Source organism: Cyprinodon tularosa, unplaced genomic scaffold, assembly GCF_016077235.1.
Source record: "Cyprinodon tularosa strain WSP-4 unplaced genomic scaffold, ASM1607723v1 ctg197, whole genome shotgun sequence".
Classification (NCBI taxonomy): Eukaryota; Metazoa; Chordata; class Actinopteri; order Cyprinodontiformes; family Cyprinodontidae; genus Cyprinodon; species Cyprinodon tularosa.
The window spans coordinates 2,183,059-2,204,162 of NW_024038720.1; the positions used below are offsets into that span (position 1 = coordinate 2,183,059).

The 21,104-nt window shown below is 37.4% G+C and overlaps 1 protein-coding gene across 4 annotated transcripts in view; it reads right to left on the bottom strand.

The window, feature by feature from the left end:
• mettl15 (methyltransferase like 15) overlaps positions 1-21,104 on the bottom strand; it is a 102,400-nt gene that overhangs the window by 80,260 nt on the left and 1,036 nt on the right. Inside the window, exons 2-3 of one of the 4 annotated variants that reach the window (XM_038283698.1) lie at positions 20,576-20,601; positions 16,767-16,987 (exon numbers count right to left, since the gene is read on the bottom strand). In XM_038283698.1, coding sequence (XP_038139626.1) covers positions 16,767-16,973 — 207 coding nt within the window. In that variant the 5' untranslated portion in view covers positions 16,974-16,987; positions 20,576-20,601. Of the gene's footprint in view, positions 1-16,766; positions 16,988-19,490; positions 19,602-20,335; positions 20,545-20,575; positions 20,602-21,104 lie in introns of those variants that run through there. The other 3 variants (XM_038283697.1, XM_038283699.1, XM_038283700.1) reach the window with 3 other exon arrangements.

Here is a 21,104-nt window from a genome sequence, read left to right on the forward strand (position 1 = left end):
GAGAAGCCAATTAACCTAACAGTCATGTTTTTGGACTGTGGGAGGGAACCGGAGTTCCCCACGCATGCAAACTCCTTGCAGAAAGACCCCGGGCCGGAAATCAAACCCAAGCCTTCTTCCTGCAAAACAACAGTGCTATGTCACCATGAAGCCCACTCTTGTTTTCCTTGCTGCCCAATTATCTAATTCAGTTCATCTAGGTTTTGCATCTCCTGCCCACCACGTCTTTCATGTGCAGCCGGGCATACACTGTACAATTTTTTGCTCTTTTCAGCCCAACTTTCAGCCTGGTCGTGAGTCGTGTAGCGTACAGAGGGTAACGAGGGGCAATCAGCCTCTCACGGCGACCTCCGGACCTGGAATCGTGAGGTTGGGAGAAAATCAAACCGCCGTGGGCAAATCGCTCAGTGGTCATGCGCAAACAAGGAATCTTCTTCTTTTTCTTCCTCTCAGATGAAAACACAGAAGCATGGCAGGGGTGCGAGTGGAAAAAAGTTCTTTCTGCAAAATTGACAGACTGTAGTAGCCACGTTTGCTCAGCCATGTCTTTGTCCAAATACATCATCGCCTTTTCTTTTTAGGGCTTTCAGCACACAAAATTGCACAAATTGCCAAGGCAGCGTGTTACACTCTAGTGAGCTTCATATTCCTCTTCTACTCATTTGACTTCCTGATAGACGAGTCCGAGTAGCGCCATCTCACTGAGTAGCTGCTTTTTACAGTCCAATATTGATACAATGCCAAAAAAGTCTGTTTATCTAGTCCATACTAGTTTTGTCACCCATGTTCTGGATGGGAGACCTTTTCATTTCAAATTGTTGTTTTACGTCTACCTAGAAAATAAAGGCTTTGCATCAAATGATTTCTACTAATCTGAATCACTTTCATTTTCTAAAACGGGAAATCGAGTGTTGGCTCTGCCTAGAAAAGCCCTTGGTTTTAACACAAATTATTTAAACAGTTACTTATGAACTAACATTAGTATAAAATTTAATTGTTCACCTTGTCAGGTCTGGATTTTGCCAAGCGAGAAACATTGTGGCCTTTAGAGTTTCTTCAAACGTGTGAAGCAAAATAAGTGTTGCAAACACTCTGCTCATGAAGTTCTGAACAGAGATTCATTTTTTTTTTTCTAAGGAAGCACAGTCTACTTCGGCTATGTAGAGTCAGAATGATAAGCGAGCGCTGAGAAATTAAAAAAAAACTGTTACTGGTTGAGGCCAGTGCAGTCATGTAAGATCAAGTGGACATGGTCCTTCCTGCCACATTAGCCAAGAAATAAAGTAGTAACGAGAGCCCCAACTCAGAACGAAAGAACCTTATTGGAACGCCAAAGGACTACAGAACATGTTGGCTACATATGATGTACTACATTTAGTTAATGAGAAAAGGTGCAACATCAGTTTATTAAATCTCATATAAGATACAGCAATAACTCACCAAAACAAGGAAAAAGGGGTTTCCCTATCAACTGGTTTTAATAACCTTTGGGTTGTTTCTGCCACAGGACTTGTCTTAAAATACTGTTGGAAGGGATTTTACAACTGGTAAGTTGATGCCAATCATTTTCGTCTCTGCCTCAACTATCATGTGTCAGGTAAAGTATAGAATTACCCAATTTACTTTACAGGATTACTTAGGTCCATACACTGTATGCCTAGATGATTTATTTTTACACATCATAAACAAGAGAATATCTGTATCATGTATAAAAAAAACATTTCAATTTGTTATTTACCTTCAAACACATTTAAATTATACCTTGGTCAAGCAAGGAAAATGACCTCTAATAAATATTTTTATATAATAATCCTAGACATATTTAAAAAAAAAAAAAAAAAAAAAGGGCTGCTGATTATGTAGCTGGCCCTGTTTCTCACACCGACTCGTGCGCACACACACTGAATAAAGATGTGTTGCAAGAATGAGTCATCTCAATCCAGCTGTCCACAGGGCATCCATCTGATAAGCATACCCACACTCTCACATCAGGAACAAATGTAAACATTGCAATAAAAACGACTGTAATAAAATCAATTCTGCATTCAAGATGGGCTCTAAAGTTATACCATTTAAATACTTGGCATCCAAGCTATATGCAAACACAACTTCTTGGTCTTAGTGTGGTAGAAGCACAATCTTCCCCGATGTGTCCAAATCACTGCTGTTAGTTATTCAACATATGCATAATGTAGAGCGCTTTGACTCACAAATCCATTGATCTTTCTTTCAGCTTTCTCACCCTAAACAAAAGCTTGGGTTCAGAAGGTTTACTTGTAAAGGGTAATTTATGTTATGCTTTAACCACATACAATGGGGCAAAAAGTGTTCAGTCAGTCCCTGATTGAGCAAATTTCTGCTACTTAGAAAGATGAGAGAGGTCATCATTTATCATAGGTACACTTCAACTTCGAGAGACAAAATGATGGGGAAATAAACATCCAGGAAATAACATTATATGATTTTTAAAGAATATATTTTAATTAGGGATGCACGATATTGGGATTTTGGCCGATATCCGATATGCCGATATTTTAAAACTCATGTAGCTGATAACCGATACCGATGTTAAAGCTGGACAAAAATAAGTAGTCATTGAAAATAGCAGTTTTGTTATCCATTTCTGACACTTTGAAAAATAATATACTCAAATATATTTTTATATGCTGATATCAAATTGATTTTTAAAAACGCGGTATCGATCTATTTTACTTTCAGAATCTCGTGAAATTTCATCGTTCTGTTACAAACTCTCGTGATATTTCGCAAATTCTTGTGAGATTTTGTTAGTAAAATAGATGGATACCGCGTCAATATCAACATATAAAATTTTGGCAACATTTCGTGAATTTTCGGGGATTTCGTAGCATAACGATGACATATAGCAATATTTCATTAGTAAAAGAGATTTATATGGTGTTTTTAAAAGGCAATATATCAACATATGAAGATATTGTGATATTTTAATGTATCAATATTTTATCCCTCGTCTTTAGAAGTTTTTAAGTCTGTATTATATCGTGCATCCCTAATTTTAATGGCAATGCCAATGATGCTTCAAATCAATCTCGATCTCTCTGTAATCAAAACCTCATAATACAAGGCCCTGTTCATTCTCCCCTTGCAGTGGATCACTCGTCAAATTTTCTTTGCAGAAACAGAGCTTTAAAGTATGATGTTCCAATCCCATGCTTCACCTTAGGTATGGTATTCTTGGGTCTGAATATGTACTGGATTAAGCAGGAGGACTGCTGTGTTTGAGTTCTTCTCAGTTTAGTGTGCTACTGATGTTTCTTTGGTCCCAGCACCCTGCAGGTTAGTCATCAGGTCCCTCCATGTTGTTCTGGAATTTATTCTTACCGCTCTCATGATCATTTTGACCCCACGGCATGAGATCTTGTGGGGCCCTGTGTTGTTGAAGATCATCATGTCTTTCATGCCTTCTATTTTCTAACAGTTGCTCCCAACGTTGATTTATTCACACCAACCTGCTTGTTTAAAGTAGATTTACTCTTCCCTGCCCAGTGTAGACCTAAAATGCTCTTCCAGGTTCCCGTCGACAGCTCTGTTTTTAGATATAGTTGGGTTTAGAGTTAGACGGTTAGAGGCAGTGGTCAGGTGTGTTTTATAAGGATAAGGAGTTCCGACAGAGGCCAAAAATACAGGTAACGAGAGCAGGACAGAAGAGCTCCTTAAAGAAGAAACTAGTGATCTGTGAGGGCCAGACATCTTGTTTGTGTGCGACACTGTAATTGACAAATATATTCTTCAAAAACCTACAGTGTGTTTTCCTACATTTTCTTTTCTCCTTTGGCTCTCTTAGTAGACGTTTGCCTATGATGAAAATTACAGACCTCCATTATCTTATACTCTATGGCGCCACTCTAACATCTTGGTTGCGAATATTTACTGTCCCATTTATTAGGTATACTTTCTGGTTTTGGGTTAAATCCCCTGCATCCCTCAAAACATATTCATTGACAGCATAAAGTCAACAAGTTGCCCGAAACATATATCCATTCATTTTCCATCACGCTGCTGGTGCCTATCTCCAGCTGTCTACGGGCAAGAGGTGGGGTACACCCAGGACAGGTCGCCAGTCTATCAAAGGGCAACACAAAGACAAACAGGACAAACAACCATGCACTTACACACTCACACCTAAGGAGAATTTAGAGAAGACAATTAATGCAACAGTCATTCTTTTGGATTGTGGGAGGAAGCTAGAGTACCTGGAAAGAACCCAAGCATGCTCAGGAAGAACATGCAAACTACATGCAGAAAGACCCCAGGTCGGGAATCGAACCCGGAACCTTCTTACTGCAAGGCACAAGGGCTACACACTGAGTGGCACTGCCCAAAACATTTAGCAGAAATGTTTCTCTGTATTAACACTCTGTTGTGAGCCATCTACAGACCTTTAGATGCATGTTCCTTTACATTTAAAATTAGCAATAAGCTTAGTTCAAATCGTATAAAAGCCTCTTTCCATATCAATATCAATCCGTTTTGCACCCGGTTTGTTTTTTTTTTCTCCCACACTGTTTACATTTGATCACTGCTGCACTTTAGGGAATGGAAATGTTCATTTCACTGCTAAGCTGCTGCTCGTTCACTGTGTGAAAGCTGTAAAGTAAGTTCCCACTGAAATTAGTGGGAAATTGACCACCTAACACTCTACATTTGGCTTCCTTCCCATTGGCAAAAAAAAGCTGGGTCTGACCTACTGTACGCTGGCAAGGTGTGTGGCCTCTGTGCGGCGACTGCTGCGTGTCTGGTGATGCCATCACGCTGGGTTAGCGTTGATGATGTCATCAATCTGACAAAAATCAGGAAAGTAAACCATTTAAAGCAACAGGGAAGGGAGCCAGGTCATACCAAGTTTGTGTTATTGTTTCATTCTTTTGTCCCCCACATATTTTTTGAGATCATCTACTGCTACAGTTCATTCGCATTAAGGTTCATCTTACCTGAAAAACAGATATTTAATTCAGCATGCCTTGGTTTTAACAAGCTTTTTAGCCAGAATTGTCTCTTTTTTTTAAAATTGTCTTTTTTTTCCTACTTGCTTTGACTCTGTTTTATTTTCCTATATTTTAATCATATAAAGCACTTTGCATTGTCTTTATACTGAATTGTGCTATACAAATAAATTTGCCTTGCCTTTCTCACCATGTTAAACAAATAAGGAAATTCTGCACTATATATGGCAATAGTAATACATTTCATCCCACATAAATGACCCCAACTGTTTTTTTTGCTTTAGAGGTGAAATCTGTTACATCCTAATGCCTATAGGCCTACATAAGTCAACTTTAGCCCCTTTTCCAATGAAAACTTCAGCTCTGCACAGCTCTAATCCACTGAGTCTCTCTTAACTCTGCACAGAACCTGTTGCGTTTCCATGATCCTGCATCCGACTGGAGCTATACCTATAAGCCCCACCTTTATCCATCAGTGATGCGCTCTCTGCCACTATTAACTGTTACTGTGTGACATTAACACTTCACTTTTAATTTCTTTTTCCTTCTCCCATAGTCAGTCATTAAACAGCAGTTTGGTCACATAATATTTAGGCTATACTTGGCTTAGTTCAAATCTACTCCTGGGTCACCAATTATATTAGCAAGCTATGAAACAAGTGTCTGTGTCCATATATGAACAGAAAGTACATTTTGGAGGTAGTTTTAGCAATGAAAGATTGATATTTTTAATAAAGAAGGTGGGGATATGTTTTTTTACACTGTTGATCATCTAAACTTGAAGCTCAGGTTTGCAAGATTGAAGTCCAAACAAGTCTAGCAGACAAAGCGGTGAAGTGCCCTCAAAGAGGCGGTTTGCTCAGCAAGGCTGAACAATTTGGCGCTCTTCAGGCTGAGGCACCCCATTTGGCTAATGAAGTCTCAGACTGTCTTCACACCACACCCCCACCCACCGCTCCACTATGAAATGTTCTACTCATGAAAGTAATGAGGCAGGGAGGGAGAAAGACTCTTCTGGCCACTGATAACCTCAGACTAAACTTGCAACCTTACTAGACAAGGGCCTAATATCTGGCTGTCAATCAGCCCCAGCATCCCCGGCTGGAGTGTTTAGTTACAAGGATCAATTATTTACTAGCCTCCTCTTTCACTACTCAGTGCACCCAAAAAAGGAGTGTGAAGACATAAGACAAGAAAAACACTGTCAAGTGGTAGCCACTTATGTATAAAAAAATGGAAAAAGAAAACATTTGTTTAGTGTCAAACTAAGTGTTTGACAAATTAACTGAGAATTACATATGATCTCACTTTAGAATATTACAAAACATCTCTTGCACGTTTTTCCACATTAGAAACAGCTGTTTTAGGTTGTTAATAGACTGAAAAAACACTTAAAATAAGATATCTGACAGCTCTAAAAAATGTTGATATCTAATGAAAACCATGTACAAACAGTATTAAAATGATGTAATTGCTCTGAATACATGTACTTCATATTTACTCTTAACCCACTGACTGCGAAGCCGAAACAGCAACTTCAGCCTTTTAACTAATTTAGAGAGAAGATCATATTACTGCTTCACTCAAATTATCATTAGCACTTCACCATGCTGGATGAGTCTGGAAATAAACAAAGTCACAGAGAACGTACATATGTAACCCCAAATATTAAGCAAAAAAGCACAACATTTATTTCCGGGTCAAGTCTGCGCTGTTATTAAAAGGTATGATTATATTTAAGTATTACTTCTATGGTATTTTCAGCCGTCCTCTCTTAAACTGATCAAGTTGTGCGATTATACTTCACTTTTTGAAAGAGCATCTCTGTTGAAGACTGAGGAGGAAAAACACAAATATGTACAAAACAAGAGTCTATGAAACAGTTTGTTCAAAGCGACTGAAAATTACTCCAGAGTTCCTAATATAATTAAAATAAAATCTATACATATTCTAAAAGTGTCTAAAATAGGATCGCATGATTTTGTTAAACTTATTGTGTTTTTTATTGTGTTTATCGGGTCCCGGTTACATTCCCAAGAACAATTTTTCTTTTTAAACTAATACTAAATTAACATTCATTCTGGGATTCCAAACAACACTGCTGGAATACATTAACTCTGCCAGCAGATGGCAATAACATTAACTAGTACACATATATTTAAATGAAGAAGATTCTCAATTAAGGTTAAATGTTTAGTTTAATTCTTTTGAGGTCAGCTTGTGTGAATTTATCAGTAATGCATCCATGAACTCCAGTATCGGATTAATCATTAATAATGGATTATTGAAATAATCATCAACTAATTTAGTAATTGATTAATTGTTAACTGGGTTATAGAGACACTAAAACAGGCCTTTAGCTGACAGAGCAACCCACTTAGAGCAGTTATTGTAAGAAAACTGTAAAAACATACATCAATGTTTTGCACTAAAGATAAATAAAAACTTTTTCTTCTGTCAATATGCTCAATCCAGAACTCCACAAGTGGAAAAGTTTGAATTTGACCTGGTTAAAAAAAAGTCCTCTTTAAGGAACCTTTTGCTATCCGAATAATCGATTAATCTAAAAAAATTATTGAAAGATTAATCAATTTGCAAAATAATCATTTAGTTACAGCCTTAGTCACATCAACACAACGTTACATCTTCAGAGTAGTGAGCCCTGACGAATTAGTCGGACGCCTGCTAAATCAATCCACCTAAGAAGAAGAGAGTACCACCCTTGATGCTCTTACACAACTCAAGAGGTAAATCCGAAATCTAAAAGTTTACATGACCCCAAAACACAAGTCCAACACAACCAGAAAACTGAACGGCTGATACAAGGCAGTTTAACCCATTTAGGCCTAAAACGCCTGGAAAAAACACCTTAAAAACCTATGGCCGATTTTAAAAAATACCCCTAAAACCTGAAGTTTTTCTGTAAATTCAGCAACTGTGTCAACGCCTTAATTATTGATATCTCAGCTTCTGTAGCAGATAGAACTCAAAATATATTTTATCTTTGAAATTCTTCCAAAAAAAAATGTGAAAAGCAGTAATCAAAAAAAAAAAAATTCAACCTTTTATTTTTTCCATATGTGATCATGTCTTCATTGAGAATGTGCAATATAAAACGTTTTCAAAATAAAGAACAAACATTACATAAATAACTATCTGATGATTACTTATTAACAGTATTATTATGCATAATAATGCATATGTCTGTGTTATAAATTGCATACAACTTACCTCCAGATGGCCACAAATCTGTCCCGGGACATATTTTGGGGGAACTGCGTCCTGAAGAGAGGTTTACATACACAGCCCAATAAATGTCTTCATCTCCGTCACAGTCACGGGTGACCACTTTGCCATCTTTGCTCTTGTTGGAGTTTGGTTTGTTTGGTCACTGTACCTATTCGTCTCGGTAACTAGATGCATCCAAAGTTCTTCATTAAAAATATGCTCAAATGCCTGCAGCGGTGTGGCGTCTGCAGGCAAATCAACTTTCACTCCAGGTGTGCGGTTGAAAACACTCCGTGCATTGCGGTGGTAGTTCGATTGGTTCAGCGCGTTCAAAGTCATCATTTCATCTATACCGTCATCAAAGCAGACACACTCCTCAAAATCACTGCCTTCCGACAACTCTTCTCTGTCAAACTCCTCCATGTTTGCTTGAAAAAAACTTCTTTCTTCTTGCTTGACTTATATGCTCTCCCGGCGTCAATGGTAGAATGACGCAACAGCACCCCCGGTTTGAATGGTAGAAATGCGGTAATGCTTTCCCGGCCTAAATGGGTTAATGAATCGTCTATCCAACTACTGAAGAGAAAAATGTCTTAACATTTTTTCTTTTTTCTTGAAAAAGTAGTTTGACTGGTGTCCGCTATTTGACCAATAAAGCAGATTGTTTCTTTATTACTTTACCACCTAACCAACTCTTAACCTTCTTAATCTTCATGCATAATGAAAAAAATTACTTTGGCACTTGTATGAGAGGTGTTGAAACCCTAAATGGACTAATATTTATAAATGTGCAAAATAAATGTATTTCCAAGCAGCTCCTTCCATTATGCATTCTGAACACGGAAACATTATGATGATAACGCGTTTGGAGTATTCTCCACCTAAACAACCTTAAATCAGTGATCTGATCAGTAGATATAAACTTTTATCTTACAAGACCAATTTCACCATTATCACAATTTCAAGAATATAAAATCAATTAAGGGAATAATTAAGACTGGATTAATATTAAATTTAAATCACCATCAATAGCTGTTGATCAAAGGTTTTGAAGAATATTGCATTCATATGGCCAGACTTGTTGACCATTTGTACACAAAATATGAAAAAAAATGTATAATTGATTATTTTTGGATATGAAAAACATTAGAAAGTTTTTATACTAATCAAACAAAAGTAAATTAAAACTATAAGGCTCATATTTTCCAAGAGGGGTAGTGGGTTAAAAAAAAAAGAAGTGTAAAAGTAGTCAGTTTGCTTCTCGTTCAGCAGCAGTGCAGGGTTCTTCTCCTGGACTCACAGCTCATTAATCTATTCCAGAGGAGGGCCTTGAAATCCCCCTATGCAAACCTTTTTTTAATCACAACACTATTTGTTTACATACTTAGCTGAAACTTATAAGAATCTAAAAAGAAAATTAATTCTTTAAAAGTCTTTTTAAATCTCAGTTAAATGCTATGTCTCTACTAACCAGCAGTACATTATATGAGGAACAGGCAAACATGGAGTATCCTAAAATACCTGAAATGACAGCAATTACCTGGTTGACAGTAGATCTTTAAGATACCTGCTCTGTAATGCAAACTGGGTTACCCTAAACACCTCAAAGGGTTAAAACTGTAACAGAGGCAAATAAAATAATTAAATCCACAAAGTTACAATTGGCAGCTCTAAGCTAAGTGTGCAGATAAACCGCTTGATGTGGAGGGTATTTACTCAACTCCCTAAAGGCCAGAGGATTTAGACATAAGAAATTGGGGGAAAGGTTCAGCAAGAAGCCTTTAAGAATACATTGTTTGGTATTTATATTTAGAGCTTGTGTGCACATGCTTATATACATATAGTGCATAAAAAATTAAGAACAGATTTTACTTTGTGGACAACTGAGCTGAAGCAGGTGTTTGCAAGTTTGAGTGAATTATGTGAAAGACTACTTAAAACAAGTGCAAGTTACAAAAATGATGTCCAATACCTGCGAGATAAATGCTTCAGATGTGGAAAAACGTTATAGAAGAGTGTAAAAAATATATTCATAATTCCATTTCCTAAACAATGGATGTACAATTCAGATTTATGGAAGGCCATGTTTAAAAAGATGGATCAAAATGGATCTATAGATTTTAAAAGGCGAAGACATTTTTAGATGATTATGTCAAAATGTTGATGACACATATTTTATTTTTTGTTTACATACCTTAAAATTAAAAGCAATATCAACTTTCATGCCTTCATGCAGCCTTTTCTTGTGTGTACTGTATTGCCAATATAGCTGTGCAAACAATGTTCCAGAGCTAGATAAAAGGCCAAAAGATTTGCTCTCTCAAGCAGACCATTATGGTTCTGCCATAAGCTTGGCTTTGTACTTTTATATGTAACTCTATTGAAAATCTTTTAGGGAATAAAATCGTACACAGAGATGAAAGCAAGGTAAGAGAGGGGATACGAAATAACGGGAGACAAAAAGAGATAGAGACAGGAAAGAGGGGCCGTTTTGTTTGCATGATTCCCGCCTTGAGAGCTGTAGTGTCGTCATCCCCCGATAAGAGTCGAGGAACCATGCTACCGTGATGTGTAAATGGTCGTAAGAACCAAGCAGAGCAGGGTTAACTGATACAAGCTTGGTCCATACACTGATCGGTTTCAGAGGGGTAGTGTAAATGAGGCAAACGACATGGTGCCCCTATTGTACTTATTGCATTCCTTAATAACTGGTGGTGGTCTAATTAAAAATAAATCAGTATGAGATTTTATTTTTAGGCCATATCGCCCAGCCCTATTGAAAAGTCACATTTTTGGAGTTATGGACAGTGGTGTAGTGTCTCCAATTAAGTCAGATTTCTTGGCTGTGTCTGGCAGAGTTCTTATACCTGATCCTAGAAAGATCTATCAGGCATATCCCTTGGAAATCCAGAACCCAGTACCAGCTGGCTATAACATTTTCTATTTCTGAAACTAACTGTCCTTTTTTTGTTGTTATCCTCCATCAGAAAGTAGGCAATATGACAATGTTATTATTTGCTGCTTAACTCTCCAGTAATATCAAAACCACAGCAAATATGCATAGCCCTTAGCAAGGTTCTGCAATTAGACTGTAAAATCCAAAGCTAATTTATGAAGGAACCTTAATCAAAGTTAACCCACAATAAAAATAGGCAACCATCTCAAATATTGCCCTGCAAATTACCTTTTTCCCTTTTAATAAACTAATAAATTCTCAGACAAAGCTTGATTTCCTGAGCTGCAAGCCAACCCCACACTGACATAACCTTATTTAGAAAATGTATGACCAGGGGACGTATGCACAAACGAGTGCGCATCTTTCATACTAAAAGTTCAAGGAGAGAGATTTCCTCATCATCATCATCATCATCAAACACAGCTGAAAACAAAGTGCTGAACATAGCTATTAAACTCATAAAAGAATAAAATACAGCATAAAGATATACATTAAGTCTTACAATAAGACTTTGTTTAAGCTAAATAAACAAGATCACAACAACTAAGTCCTGTCACTGTGAAAAGGCAGTGAAAAAAAATGAATTTTGAGCCATGTTTTAAAACTTGGCAGGCAGGGCGCCTCCCTAATGTGCAGCGGGAGGCTACCCCATAAACGAAGAGCAGTGATACAGAAGCCTCTCTCCCCTCTGAGCTTCGTCTTCAACCTCGGTACCTGCAGGGACTGCTGTTCTGCTGACCTGAGGGACTGGGGAGGCAAGTAAGGGTGAAGGAGCTCAGAAGTAGGATGGGGCAAGGTCATTTAAGCACTAAAAAACAAAGATAACAATTTTAGAATCAACTCTTAAATGCACAGGCAGCCAGTGGAGGTAGGCCAGGACAGGAGTTATATCATATTTTGGAGTAAAAGTTAAAAATTGTAGTAAAAAAAAGTAGACTCTGACACGAGAAAGTAAAGTCTGTTACGGTAATCCAATCGAGGTGAAATTAAAGCATGGATGACTGTTTCAAAGGGGTGCCTTGAAAAATGTTTAATTTTGCCAATTGACTGATAAAAGCAAGATCTGAAAACTGCTCCGATTTGCTTCCCCAATTTAAAATCACCGTCCACCTTAAAACCCGTATTCGTCCAATTAGAATATGGCGTCACATGGGCGATTTGGTCCAAACACTATAACCTCCGTTTTCTTCTCTTTAATGTTTCTTCTCTCGAAAAAGGTTAAGAAGCCAAAAAAAACATAAGTTACTGCGAACCTTTCCCTTTTTAAATCCCAATTTGAAATTGAGCTCAGGTGCTGCATGAACTGACCCGTCCTTACCCAGATCCTGCCTATCCATGAATGTGCAAAGTGGAATAAATACCAGCAATATTTCCACCAAATAACCATTTGGCATAACAGCATTCAATAAGACCCAAAGAAAGGGGATATTCAGCAACTGAATAAAGAAAAGAGAGGAATCTTATTAGCTAGAAATACTGTAAACACAGCAGGAGATTAATCAGACGCTGGGCAAAAAAAAATAAAAAATCTGATAGTATAGGTGACATATTATCACAGCGACTGGACACACCAAGCAATTCAAATTGACATTTTACAGGAAGATCAAGGGAATGTAGCCTTCTGCTATGTTGCCCACTCAGCCACTGTGCAGACTGATTATATATCCATTCTATATAAAGCCTATAGGGCTGGGGTAGATGAATGATTTAACCAAAAATTTGATTATCTTTAAAATTGTGATTTTATTTTTATTTTCCTTTGCACTAACCCAAGCTTGTAGACGTTTTACCCCAGCCTTTCAGTTTTTGAAATCTTGCTCAGCCAGAATCCATTTTTACTCTATTAGGTGAAAAAATGGATCTGCATGAATGGATCTGCATGCTAGCTGCAACTCTCTCTACCTTTCTGTGTGGTGACAAATCTTCTTTTAAGCATTTAACCAACTAACAGGAAATTTAATTTCTTACTCTTCTTAAATATAGTATAATAAAAAATCTGTGCCCCTGCAGATGCAAACATTTTGTTAAATTGCGAGTATATTGCAAATGCAATCAATTGCCCTGCCCTACCGTCAATTACTCAACCCATAAGCGTGCTACCTCGAAAAGCTCTAGTTGCAAAGAATCTCAGAAAAGGGACAAACTCAAATGGCACTCGCATTGTATGGTTCCTATTCTTTTTTTTTTTTTTTTTTTTTTTTTTTTTTTTTTTACATCCAAACTTATGGGTGAATCAACAAATGAATTTGTTTAAGTGTTGCCATTCAGTAGAGGGCGCTACTCTTAATTCATAAGCGATTAATCGATTAATCATTAAAGTGACCCACTTAGAGGAGTTATTATATCAAAATTGAAAAAAAAAATATGTAAACATTTTGCATTTAAGATAAAATCCAGAACTCCTCAAGGGGAAAAATGTTATTTTTACCTGGTTTAATTTAGTTTAAAAATTCTTTTTTATGGACCCTTTGGTTGTCCGATCATTAATTGATTAATCCAAAAAGTTATCAACAGATTAATCGTTTGCAAAATAATCATTAGTTGCAGCCCTAGTCTGAGCAGTGAAAGATGCTAGAGCAGCAACGTGAATCTTTCGATTAAGGTCCGAGTTTACTTACATAGTATAATGACCACAAGGATGCAGAATGTACTTACTAAATAAACTGAATAGACTCTTTAATGTATCACCAAAATTGTGCCTATTACTTCCAAATCAAATGTTATCCAAAAGCTGTTATGGCATTTCCCTGATAATAATAGAGCATTATAACAGCTGATATGTTTGTGACACAGAGAAAACTGCTGCAAATTTAAGTTACTTAAAATATCTCCTTCATAGATTTGATTTTTAAAAGAAAAAAAGAAAAACGTTTGAATGTGTCTATGGAATAAGACTAGTAAAAGGAACTATATTAAGCTATTAAAAAAAGTTGACATGAAAGCATGCAGTGGTCACAGAAACATGAGTTTTTAATAAGCCTTTAGGTAAATGAACAGCCTCCTAAAGGGAAATGATGCCTGAGAGACATAAATACATAAAATCTATCAAACTGCTTTTTTTCTTTTTTTTTTTGGGAGCATCTGATTGGCAAGCCGTCTTGGGACAGTTGGCAAATGGGCGGTCAGCGGAGGAGTTTAGAGGTGCTAAAGTTCAGGCAGGAGCGATGCAGCACCCTGTGTCCTGCCAACAGCCCTACAGTGGCGCAAATCCTGACTAAGTTGTTGACCCGAGGCCCCCACCTGTCCTGACCATGTATTATATGAAGGGAGGGGGGAATCACTTTCCTTCCTAAGCTGCCTTCCACACCAGAAGGCTTTTGACTCATGCCCATCTGTCCTGGTACGACATACATTAAATGAAAGCCAAGATACTGGCAACCTGTCCAATTCATTAGTGCCTTGTTGTGTGAAGTGTGAACACGATCTCAGCAACCGTTTCAGCAGGGAGAAAAATGATCAGTTAGGAGGTCATTCTAAATAGTTCTCTTCAACTTGCAATTACAGATAAGAAAGATTTATGAGGTGAACATTTAGGGAATTCTTTCTAAACATAGGTACCATTATTTAATCGCCCCATTACAAACAGAATAACGAGATAAACACTGCTGTTTTCAATAATTGGCAGTCAAATTTTCTCACACATGAAAGGAGCTGAATTAAGGGAATAGAGAAACATCAGTCTCTATGAGTTTAAATGACTGTGCCATTACTACAGCAACCAAAGGCAGAAGCGATAGCAAAGGCCAAAATACAAATATGTCCTAATCACTTGCAAATACCAGTGTGGCCAGTCAACCAAGAGAATCAGTTTAGTCATAAAATCACACATTTGCCTACACTCTAATCACGATCTGGGTCATTTTTGGTGTGACAATACAATAGTGGGTGAAGAATTAAATTTGAAGTGACAGTACCAAAAGGAGGCGAAAGAAAATAAAGCGTTATTATTTGAACAACTGCTTTAAAAAACATGTGGTAAGGGAGAGAGTTTGCTGCCCGGTGACGGAGCGGGTAGCTGTTGTTGCCTTGCAGCAAGAAAGTTCTGAGTTCGATTACTGGCTAGGGGTCTTTCTTCATGGAGTTGCCATGTTCTCCCCATGCATACGTAGGTTCTCTCCGGGTACTCCAGCTTCCTCCAACAGTCCAAAAACATGAGTGTTAGGTTAATTGGCTCCTCTACATTGTCCTTAGCTATGAGTGTGTGTGCACATGGTTGTGTGTCTTTGTGGGTCTCCGTGCTGGCGATCTGTCAAGAGTGTACCCCGCCTTTCCCCCATAGACTGCCAGAGATAGGCACAGGCCCCTACCTGACCCTGACATGGACTAAGCGGGAGAAGATGAATGGATGGATGAGGTCACAAATTGTTCTCACTCCACTGACGGTAATACACCAGTATTACCCAAGTACCCCACACAGACGGGAGGAGGGAGGTGCAGCTAGCACACAGGTCCATGCATGCAAGTAGAAGTAACAACTTTTTCACATAAACATTACAGTAAAGTCAAGCAACAAAGGACTTTGGACAAGCAAGCTTTCAGGGTAATGAACAACTGAAACCCTGGAAAGAAACATCTACATGCTTGTGGTTATTGAAAGCAAATCATCATAACATTTTAATTGTATTATGGGTGCAAAATAATTGGTCTTTGGGTTTGTGGAAAAATCGTTCAGCTCCAATTCTGAGATAATGATAACACAAATCAGAGCCCAGAACGTAATAGCTGTTCCAAATCTACAGCTACAATCAATTGACTTAAGTTTTGGGGAAGACGCTATAAGTCTAAGGTGTCTTGTCTTTAAAATGTTTTTTACCACTTGTATTTATTAGAACTTACTGGAACTTACCCTCAGTATCAACTTTATTGATTATTTCCTGGATAATATAAGTAGGGACTCAAGTTAGTGTCATTAAAAATAGCTTTAGATGACTTGAGGATGTAACCAAGCATCAAAACAAGGAAAAGCTGAGGAATAAATTGATACTGAACCTGGTAAAATAGAGGCTGATACGAAGGGAAAAGCTGGATTTATTCAAGATTTAATCTGGCTGGAGCAAGGCTGCTCTGATCACTCAGACAGTGCCGATCTACTGGGATTCTTATCACCAAACATCTCTCAGGTTTAAAGTGCATGGTCAAAAAAAAGTAAAAGAAATCTATTGAGCAGTGTTTTCAAAGAGAATGGGGAGACTAGACTAAAACGATAGTTAGGCAACAACGGTTCAAATGACAAAAATTACAAAACTCAGTTAACATATATAGGTTAAACAAAGTTGGACGATGGCAAGATGTAAAAATCCTGTCTGTTTTAATGATTCAACACTTCAACACCATTAAACATAAGAAAAATAAAACAATGGATCTCTCTTGCCTCATATCAATGGTTAAGGCTGGTAGTGGTGCCCCTTTGGAGCCCTTAGGGTCTAATAAACATCAGTTAAACATTCGTCCCTTTACTACCACAGAGCTTTAATCTTCTTTTATGTCAATTTGGATTATAACACCTCGTCTATTCTAAATAAATGCTGAATTCTAAAAGGGAGTGGAAGGCTAAAAGAGGTACTAGTAAGGTATAGTAATACTTTAAGATGTGAACATACCTGAGCTGGTTTGAGGTCTAAGTAATGAAGAATTTCTTTCAGCATAACAGGTGTGTGAGGAGGTTTTTCATCAGAAACAGATGAATCCGAGGAGCCAGGGCCAGAACACAAACCAGCGGCAGAACTCAGCTTCCACATTAATGACCTCCATGCTGTCAGTGCTGCTGGGCTTGTTTTCCATATCATTATTTTGGCATTAAAAAGCATGTTCTTGTAATGACCTGTGGAGAAACAACAGCATGTTATGCTAATTTGATGTACTACTCCAGGTTTGTGGCCCTTTTTAACAATATGAAAAAACTAGAGGTTATGTAGTCTGACATCATGGCTGTTTTCTTGTATCTTTGTTCATTCTGCAGGTTTGATCCTACGCTGCTGCTATGAATGCGATGTGCTGAGTAGCCTCGGCTTACTGAAGCTCAAGTCAATGTCATTTTTTGACAATACATACTATTCATCCTGTTCTGAAACTTGATGTTTCATTCAAACTACATAGTTATTATCAAATCACATTCCAAATCACAAGTCAATATTTATCATTGGCAGAAAACATAAAAGGAAAATATTTCTGATCTTAGTTTTTATTGTTGCTTTACCCACTAAGTGGCAGTGATTTGGCTGTGGGGCTATGCCCCCCTTATATTACATGTAATACAGGTGCTGGTCATAAAATTAGAATATCATGAAAAAGTAGATTGATTTCAGTAATTCCATTTAAAAAGTGAAACTTGTATATTATATTCATACATTACATACAAACTCATATATTTCAGATGTTTATTTTGTTTAATTTTGATGATTACAAATGACAACAAATGAAAATCTCAAATTCATCATATCAGAAAATTAGAATATTGTGAAAAGGTTCAAAATTGATGGCCCCTGGTGCCACACTCTAATCAGCTAATTAACTCAAACCACCTGCAAAAGCCTTTAAATGGTCTTTCAGTCTAGTTCTATAGGCTACACAATCATGGGGAAGACTGCTGACTTGACAGTTGTCCAAAAGACGACCATCGACACCTTGCACAAGGAGGGCAAGACACAAAAGGTCATCGCTAAAGAGGCTGGCTATTCACAGAGCTCAGTGTCCAAGCACATTAATAGAGAGGCGAAGGGAAGGAAAAGATGTGGTCGAAAAAACTGTACAAGCAAGAGAGATAACCGCACCCTGGAGAGGATTGTGAAACAAAACCCATTCAAAAATGTGGGGGAGATTCACAAAGAGTGGACTGCAGCTGGAGTGAGTGCTTCAAGAACCACCACACACAGACGTATGAAAGACATGGGTTTCTGCTGTCGCATTCCTTGTTTCAAGCCACTCTTGAACCACAGACAGCGTCAGAAGCGTCTTGCCTGGGCTAAAGAGAAACAGGACTGGACTGCTGGTGAGTGGTCCAAAGTCATGTTCTCTGATGAAAGTAAATTTTGCATTTCCTTTGGAAATCAAGGTCCCAGAGTCTGGAGGAAAAGAAGAGAGGCACTTCATCCACGTTGCTTGAAGTCCAGTGTAAAGTTTCCACAGTCAGTGATGGTTTGGGGTGCCATGTCATCTGCTGGTGTTGGTCCATTGTGTTTTCTGAGGTCCAGGGTCAACGCAGCCACATACCAGGAAGTTTTAGAGCACTTCATGCTTCCTGCAGCTGACCAACTTTTTGGAGATGCAGATTTCATTTTCCAACAGGACTTGGCACCTGCAAATAGTGCCAAAGCTACCAGTACCTGGTTGAAGGACCATGGTATCCCTGTTCTTAATTGGCCAGCAAACTCTCCTGACCTTAACCCCATAGAAAATCTATGGGATATTGTGAAGCAGAAGATGCAATACACCAGACCCAACAATTCAGAAGAGCTAAAAGCCACTATTAGAGCAACCTGGGCTATCATAACACCTGAGCAGTGCCACAGACTGATCGACTCCATGCCACGCCGCATTGCTGCAGTAATACAGGCCAAAGGAGGCCCAACTAAATACTGAGTGCTGTACATGCTCATACTTTTCATGTTCATACTTTTCAGTTGGCCAACATTTCTATAAATCCTTTGTTTTTATTGGTCTTCAGTAATATTCTAATTTTCTGATATGATGAATTTGAGATTTTCATTTGTTGTCATTTGTAATCATCAAAATTAAACAAAATAAACATCTGAAATATATGAGTTTGTATGTAATGTATGAATATAATATACAAGTTTCACTTTTTAAATGGAATTACTGAAATCAATCTACTTTTTCATGATATTCTAATTTTATGACCAGCACCTGTATTATGTCAACTAAACTAATCAAACAATGATAATTTTACTCCAAATAAGAAAACAGATATACAATTCTATGTGTACACTATTAATAACTGAATAATTAATACTAAAAACATGACAAAAAGATGAGGATCTAGAAAGGGCAAAGATGATGCTCTTTTATATTTTCCACTCTTGAAAATAGGATTTGTTTCGTCTTTGTTTAGGCTTCTTCTTTCATACTTGTAGAACCATTGAAATAATTTGATTGATTGTTCTGCATTTCTACAAGTCTTTAGCCAGATGTATTTCACATTTAGCCATCATAGCCTGAGATCAATGAACACTATATATCCATATTACTAATGATGATGATACCAATTTTTACTGACCCTCCCTAAAAAATAAAAAACACGTAAAAAAAATTGCCTAATTTTGTCATTTTTCACCAACGTGTTACTGGCCCTCCCAAACAACTCACACCTTTGTCAGTGAAGCCAGGTGCTCCAACATCTCTTCCTACATGGTGTCCATCTACATTAAGATCCAAAATTCTGAGATTAAAGTCAGAATTCTGAAAAATAAAAAAGGTCAGAATTCCGAGAAAAAAAAAAGTCTGAATTTCGAGAAAAAAAAAGTCAGAATTTTGAGAAGCGTCAGAATTTTAAGAATAGAGCCAGAATTTTGAAATTAAAGTCAGAATTCTGAGATTAAAGTCAGACACTGAGATTAAAGTCAGAATTCTGAGATTAAAGTCAGAATTCTGAGATTAAAGTCAGAATTCTGAGATTAAAGTCAGACACTGAGATTAAAGTCAGAATTCTGAGATTAAAGTCAGAATTCTGAGATTACAGTCAGAATTGTGTTTTTTTTTTTTCTCATATTAGCCTATACTGAAATAAAATGTAAAAATCAGTTAACTTTTTTGTTTTTTTCAGTGGCCCTAACCCTCTTCCGTAATGATGACTTGTAGTTTGCAGTCACTTTTAATTGTACAATTATGAAAATGTATATGTAATTAAAACACAGATGTATATATAGACAAAGATAAACCAGTGCTTGTTATTGTGCCTCATCGGTTGCGAATTATAAGACAAATGTGCATTTCTTGTAAAGTCCTTTGCGTTCTTAAACGACGCGCATAAACTTTACACATTGGTTACTGCACTGAATCACCTTCAGCGATGCTGCTAAAAGTTAGCTGTTTACACTGAGTCACATTGAGAACAACTGAGTAACAGAGCGATTTGATTTAGTTTTAAAACGATTAAACTTGGCAACAAAATATGTTGGAAATATATGGCATTAGCATTATATCTTACAAGTACCGTAAAAAAAGATCCGCCACTACCTCCACATGTGGAGTAAAACATGACAAAGTCGTGACAGTAATACTAGTGAATATATTGACACCGCTTCGCTACCATACTGGACACATTAGCTTAGTATCCTGTTCACGTGTGTGCTAACAGTACGGAGTATTTCAATGTGTAACATATGGCAATAATCGACAAACAACTGGCACGCCGAACGTGCCACCAAGATGAGAAAGCTAAGCTGCAGCTTACCGTAGTGGTCTGGGTGGTAGCTCCACCTTCTTCTTCTTCTTATGGGGTTTTATGGCGGTTGGCAGACTTGTGAATTGTGCATTACCGCCACCAACTGATATGGAGTAAAGCAAGAAAACAGAAAACGATTCACCCCCCCCCCCCCCCCCCCAAAAAAAAAAAAAAAAAAAAAAAAAAAAAAAAAAAAAAAAAAAAAAAAAAAAAAAAAACCTGTGTAACTTAAACCAACATAATACTAAATCACATTTGCCCATATAATTTTTAATTTACTCTAGGTCATCTTAACTCTGCCAGTTTCTGATGGTCCCATCGGTCCTCCCATCATACTTCCAACCATCTCCCAGTTCAAATCTTTAATGTCCAGATATTTTTCTGCAGCCTTCACTATTATTTTGATTTTTTCCGTTTTTTTTGTTGTCTGTGCAGTACAATTAATTACTTCTACCATGAAAAGAACAAAATTTGTCTTTTTAACAATAAGTGAGTCTTCATCAATTTTTTGATTCTCTAGAGGTTTGGAATTTGCCGT